Raw genomic sequence first — 7,193 nt, forward strand, 5'->3', positions numbered from 1 at the left:
ATCCCACCCTTCAATTTTTTACCATTTATATAATGTCCACTAAAGGTATGACACCACAAAGGAAAAATTACTTATACCCATCAACACTGGTGAGAACCGAACCACGTGAACAGCTTCTGGACCAGTTGAAAAGGAAACAGCCTGAACTGTTAATGATGTTAAAGTGTTCAGAAAATAACAAAGAAGAGATCAGTCAGGTAAAATTTAAAGCATCATCATTTTAAAACTCACATAAACTCCTATGTCATCGATTTCATTCTATGAAGAACTTCATTCTTTGTGCTTTGATCCTATCCTGCCTCACTAATGGTAGTTGTCTGACCCTTAAGCTTATTTCTTTTAATCTGGCCATTTTTTTATTATTAAGGTAATAATAATAATAACAACCAGTATTTATGTTGTACTTATTATGTACAAGAACCTATTCTAAGCATTTTACATATATAATTACTCAGTTGATACTCTCAGTAGCCCTATGGAGTGGATGCTAGTACTATCCCCATTTTATAGGTGAGGAAACTAAGAATTACTTTGTCCCAAGTCACAGGATGGAGTTGGAACTAGAACCTAGAAGAGTTCTCCACAATCTGTGCTCTTAACTGTAGTGATTATAGACAAGTTGGGAAGTAGAAAATAACTGTAATCCCCTTATTCTGAGATTACTACTTTTAACATTTTACTATAGATACTTCTCTATGAGAAAAGATATTTGGGATTATTTTCATTATTTTTTTAATTAAAAAAATTTTTTTTAATTTAAGTAGTTAACTTTTTAACTTAAGTAATTATTTTTATTTATTTTTATTTTTTTATTTTTATTTTTTTTTACTTTAAGTAATCTCTGCACCCAACATAGGGCTCAGACTTACGTCCCCAAGATCAAGAGTCCCATACTCTTCCAGCTGAGCCAGCAGCCAACCAGGCACCCCTCCCTCATTATCTTTTAGACTTTTTTTTTTTTTTTTTTAAGATTTTATTTATTTATTCATGAGAGACACAGAGAGAGAGAGAGAGGCAGAGACACAGGCAGAGGGAGAAGCAGGTCCCATGCAGGGAACCCGATGTGGGACTCGATTCCAGGTCTCCAGAATCACGCCCAGGGCTGAAGGCAGTGCTAAACCACTGAGCCACCTGGGCTGCCCTCTTTTAGACTTTCTACTAATTTTGTTGAGGTTTAATTTTTATACAGTGGACATTGTGTAATTTTCAAAGAAGAAAGCTGCACTTACTTTTGTGAAGATTTCTAAATTCTTGGACTTAATCACACATCTGCCTTCTTATTTTAGGACTTGGATGAAGAAAAGTCCGTTCTAGGGCACTCTATTGAAGAACCTGTAAGTCAGGAGTCATCTAAAGATGCTAGTGTGGATTGTTCATCAAGTGGTGGTATTCCATTTTTCCAGGTATGTGATTATATCCTGTCACATAACCCTTCCACATCTGATGTAAATCAGTCATTGGCTATTCAGTGTGAAGGCATTACTCTGGTAGGTAGAACAGCAAGATATTTTGTCATTCCTTTGGGATGGCTTGTTAATTTTTCTGATTTAAATTATTTACACAAATATGATAATTGATCAGAGGTTTTCTTTAGGAAAATTAAATGCAAAGTTTGAGTTAATCTCCATCCTCAGCACTCCTCAGCTATTCCACTTAATCTCTTTCTACTTCCTCCATACTCAGAATGGATATTGAGAGCAGTCATTTCTCTCTTCCCTTTACCTTTTACATGGAAGTCCTGGAGTTTGTGTCTCCCATACTCAGACTTTGAAAGCTAAGAAGTTTAAAAGACAGAGACTGAAGGTCTCTTAGGTTATATTAATTTCTCCTACCGTAGAGGCTTTTCCCTTGTTAAGAATTCCCCCATGTTTCCTGATCTCACTTCCCTTGATCTTGTGCAGTTAAATCCTGTGACCTTTCCTAACCCCTTTTCAACACTGTTGGCAGCATGGCACTATAAACTGCCCAGCATTTTTCCCTTTATTTTGAATACATGAGCCTAAATATAGTCTGTGATGGAAGGATTTTCTCACATGAGACATTGATATCTACATTTTACAGTTGAAGGGCTGCTTCTGATAAGCCTATGTTTTTATACCTCTTAGACTTGCAGGTCTTCCCAGCAAGGCCTAAAGATCCTCCATCCATGATTTAAGCTGTTAAAACTTCTAGCTTAATTTCTGTTAAATTCCTCTCTCTTTGTCTCAAGATAATTTTATCCCCAAATCATCCCTGCCTTTTGCTTTATTCTTTACTACTAGAGAACTCTAAATATATTTCTTTCCATTTTTCAATCCTCTCTTCTATCTTTAAAGTTAAGGAAAGAAGGAAAGTTAAGAAAAGAGAACCTTAGTTACTACTGAATCCCTGGTTGGAAATCCTTTCATTATTACTGTTTATGGCATTTTGAAGACTAGGCTTAGTGGTTGATCTATGGCAGGGAAGGCCCTACAGTATCAGAAAAGACTTGGGATTGGATTTTACACCTTCAGCTAAAGTCTGAAATTTTTTTTTTCCCTGCTAGCAGTCTCATGGAGAAATTTTCTGGGTTTGAAATTCTGGAGGTGGTTTATGATTTGTCTTATCATAGATGACTGGATTCTGCAATGAATGTCATTAGTCTCTTAAAGCCTTCTATGGGCAAGTATGAGAATTCTAGTGAAAAATAATTCCTAAGTGAGAAATATGAAGTAAGTTTTAAAAGAAGGGGTAAAAGACAGTTAAAATGTCTTGAGGTAGCCATCAGATTCTCTGCTTAAGATAGAATTCCTTTTTTTTTTTTTTTTTTTTTGCATGATATCAAATCTTTGTTTTCCTAGAGCAGGATTTCTTAATAGCAGCACTATTGACTGTTTGAGCTGAAAAATCCTTTGTTGTGGTGGACTAACTTGTATGTTTAACAGCATCCGTGGCTTCTATCCACTAGAAGCCAGTAGCAGTTCCTAGTTTTAACAACCAAAAATGTCTCCAGATACTACCAAATATACTCTAGGGGGGGTAAAATTGCTCTCTGTTGAGAACTACTTCCCTACAGTAAAATCCATAATTTTGCCTTGAAAAATCATGCATAAAGTTAATATTTCATTCACTTCACTGCTTCCATTGATGGTTAGTTGAAGAAGGCATTCATTTCTACTTGACATACAAATTGTTGGCTCTAATTTGTGCTGAGCCTTTTCCACACTTAATTTCTTGCTGATAACTCAGAGAACTTTGAAAATAGAGTATAGCTAATATGTATCAAATGTTACTTTATATTGATTTAATTTCTCCCTTGATGTCCACAGCATAAAAAACCACATGGAAAAGACAAAGAAAACAGAGGCATTAATTCAGTGGAGAGGCCTAAAGTGGAAGAAACTACAGAGCATTCTGTTACAAGGAGCAGATTACCTCTACGAGCCTAGATAAATCTTTAGTTAACTTGAGGATCGGTAATTCTATTTTTAAGAAAAATGAAAAATAAACCTAGAACTCCAGAACTTGAGCCTTATGTATAGACAAAAAACAAATGGAAAATATCAAGGCAATACTGTATATTTAGTTGAATTTAAAATGTCTACTGCTCATTTTTCTATCATCCCTGTAGTACACTGTGTATTAAGTTGGGTTTTATTTGGGATTTACATTGAGTAAATATGTATTTTTAGCTTTCGACATAAAATAGCCCTTTCCTAACAAATGAAAAATATTTTTCTTATATATCACTAGGCAGCACATATAGAGAAGTTGCACTGTTTTCTAGGCTTTAACTTACATAGGTAAATGTTGCCAACTCAGTCTTGGGAAGGCACATCTCTTACTTTTCTTGCTGTAATTGAATTATGTCTATATCTGCTTACTTCCTTCCCTAGACTTTTCCATTCTGCATTCTTAGCTTGCTTTCTCCTTTTTCATTTGTGTCCAAACCATTTGTAGAGCTACAAAATGGTATCTATTCATATTATAAGGTATCCTGAATTTTACCTAGAAGTCTTGAACACTTTCTGTGGTGCTATTAAGATTACTGTCAACAATAAACAATTCTAGAAGTATTCCTTCCTTCAATATTTTTAGTTTGTTTCTCCCTAGATGAAAAGCATTCTTTATGAGGCCTAACACATTAGCCCCCACAGAGTTCATAAAAAGCCAGCTTCTCTAGAATGTAGATTACTCTTATGGGAGAACTACCATAAGATCTCTGATTAATGGCTGTGTGGCCTATATCTTGTGCAGAAGGTCTCAGTGATTTAAGGGCTTTTTGAAACTATTAATTATGACTATAATTTATATCCTTTTGCTTGCTTACTTGAAACTTTTTGTACTTTGTATATAATAAAATGTGTATATGTATGTTTTTCTTTAGTGAAATCTTAACCCTTAGAAAGGTCCTAACAGTTTTGATCTAGCAGCCAAATTTCTGGAAGCTGGATTTTTCAGCATGAAGAACAAGCACACTTAGAAGGAATATATATAGGCAAAGAAAAAATTTTGTGCCTATATCAAGTTAAGTGTATAAATTTTAGAGAGATTTGACTGTGATAGCTAAGTAAAGCCAAACCCAATTGGAGAATTAGAAAATGGCTACTTCAAGGAACTAAATTTACCTTGCAAAAGTATTAATTACCTTAATGAAAATAATGCTGCGATTTCTCTGCAAAATCAGATGTCAACATAAGCTATGGATAATATCTAATAAACTGCCCTCAGGAAATCCATTAATAAATTTGGTTTCTTTTTTTCTTTTTAAAGATTTTACGTATTCATGAGAGGCAGAAACATAGGCAGAGGGAGAAGGCAGGGAGCCTGCTGCAGGACTCAATCCCAGGACTTGGATCATGATCTGAGCCAAAGGGAGAAGCTAAACCACTGAGCTACTCAGTTGTCCCAATAAATTTGGTTTCTGCATTAACTTGCTTGCCCTATTATTTATTTGGCAATGGATCTGTTTATAGAGTTCCAGCAAGTTGTTCTAAAATTCCTAAAATACACTTCCACACAGATAATCACCCAAGATGAAGGACCTTGATAATCCTAGGCTCTTCCATGCATTCTAAGGGGCTATACCTTAGTATAAGATTGATGAGAAACAGATGGGTCTTCACAGGGCCTGATGTGCAGCTGTAAGTCATCTGTTTCCTGACATATTAAAGGTACCTAGGAATGCTAATACAACTGACAGACAAAAATAAATCACTGGAGAATTTTAAAAAAATTTAAGTAGGCTCCACACCCAACATGGGGCTAAAACTCACAACCCCAAGATGAAGAGTCACATACTCCACTGACTGAGCCAGCGAGGTGCCCCAAATCACTAGAGAATTTTAACATCCCAAACCTTAAGTTAGTTCAACAATTTTTCATATACAATATCAAGCACTTTAAAAATAACCATCAGCAAAAATGGAATAGGTAGCTTCAAGGACTTATTCTTCCTACGGCAAAAATGTAGGAAACAACTTGGTCAGAACCAGGTTTTGGGTTTTTTTTTTTTTCTTTAAGATTTTATTTATTTATTCATGAGAGACACACAGAGGCAGAGATATAGACAGAGGGAGAAGCAGGATCCATGCAGGGAACCTGACGCGGGACTCAATCCTGGGACCATGGGATCATGCCCTGAGCCAAAGGCAGATGCTCAACCGTTGAGCCACCCAGGCATCCCAGAACCAGGTTTATAGCAACCAAGCAAATACTCAGTCAAGAGAAGGAAAACTAAAAACTAGGTGTTTTACTTGCTCTTGCTCCATTACCCCTCCCCGGCTCCACAGTGGTCTTGAAGACAGCAACCCATATTCTCCGAGCAGGCAAACTCTGCCCACTGGTCCTGAGGGAGCAGAGGATCTCTTAATCTCAAAAAACTTTTCTGTCTGGGGCATTCTGAAGGGCTGACAAGGCACTTGCCTTTGTTTCATCTAATTCGCACCTCTGTGGAAAAGTGGCAGGCATTTCTCAAAAATATGATAAGGCAAATGAACAACCTGCTGCTACCTGCGGCGAAAGATAACAGTTGAGGTAACAATAAAGGAGTGTCTAAAGCCTGAGGGGAAAAAAAACAATCGTTTAGGGAAATGAGGTCATTCAAAGACTGTGTATCTTCGGGAATTGAGAAAGCCACTCATGTCCAGGTCAATTTATATAGTTAGAGAGGACCCTAAGCTTTCAATGCTGTCTGATTTCTAGGTTCAGCACAGCAGAAAATGAAAGCTAAGGCAGATTTTAAATAGCCTAGCTAAGTACTGAAGGTGTGCTCCAACAGTCTGCAAAGACTGAGAGGATGTTTTCTTTTCTTTCTTAACTTACTGTTTTATTTTTTGGTTATTGGCATTCAAGGAAATCTGTCAGCCTACTAGCTGAATGCAAAGCAAAAAGACTTCAGGAACTATGTAAGTCAAAGAATTGAGACAAAAATAGTTGAGAAAACAAACCATGAGAGCCTATAGCAAGCAACAAAAACAAACCCCAAGGCATGAAGAATCTGATTTCCAGAATATCACATAATGCTAAGAGCATTTTAAGATTTTATTTATTTGAGAAAGAGCATGTGTGGCCGCAAGCAGGGGAGAGGCAGAAGAAGAGGGAAAGAATCTCAAGCAGACTCATCGCTGAGCATGGGCCTGATGCTAGGCTTGATCCCATGACCCTGAGATCAAGACCTGAGCTGAAATCAAGAGTTGGGACACTGAGCCACCCAAGTGCCCCAATATTAAAGATTTTGACAAAAAAAATAAGTATGCAAAGAAACAAAGTATGGGCCATTTACAGAAGAAATTGACACAAACCGTCCCTTATGAAGTACAAGCATTGGACTTTAAATGAACCATCTCAAATATGCTCATAGAACTAAAGGAATTCAGGAGGACAATGTCTCAACAAATAGAGAATATCACTGCAGAATAAAAAAGAGCCATATATATTTTGAACTGAAAAGTATCAAAACTGAAATGAAAACATAAACACAAAACACTAGAGAGTTTCAATAGCAGATGTGAGCAGGCAGTAGAAAGAACCAGTGAACTTGAAGCTAGATCATTGAATCTGTCTAATCCAAATTTCAGAAAGAAGAATGAAGGAAAATAAACAGTTTAAGAGACTTGTGGAGCACAAATCATGCAAACATTCACAAAATGAGAGTACCAGAAAAGAGAAATGGGCAGAAAGAATACTTGAAGAAATAATAGCTGAAAACTTCTCAAATTCATTATAACACTTGA

The 7,193-nt window shown here is 36.4% G+C and overlaps 1 protein-coding gene across 2 annotated transcripts in view; it reads left to right on the forward strand.

Annotated features, from left to right (window-relative positions):
• Positions 1–4,705, forward strand: part of KIF11 (kinesin family member 11) — a 47,232-nt gene extending 42,527 nt beyond the window's left edge. For both annotated transcript variants that reach the window (XM_072739515.1, XM_026009815.2), the window contains exons 20-22: positions 46–197; positions 1,287–1,403; positions 3,288–4,705. In XM_072739515.1, coding sequence (XP_072595616.1) covers positions 46–197; positions 1,287–1,403; positions 3,288–3,407 — 389 coding nt within the window. In that variant the 3' untranslated portion in view covers positions 3,408–4,705. The remainder of the gene's footprint in view (positions 1–45; positions 198–1,286; positions 1,404–3,287) is intronic.
• Positions 4,706–7,193: the final 2,488 nt, after the last annotated feature.

This window comes from Vulpes vulpes, chromosome 15 (genome assembly GCF_048418805.1).
Source record: "Vulpes vulpes isolate BD-2025 chromosome 15, VulVul3, whole genome shotgun sequence".
Classification (NCBI taxonomy): Eukaryota; Metazoa; Chordata; class Mammalia; order Carnivora; family Canidae; genus Vulpes; species Vulpes vulpes.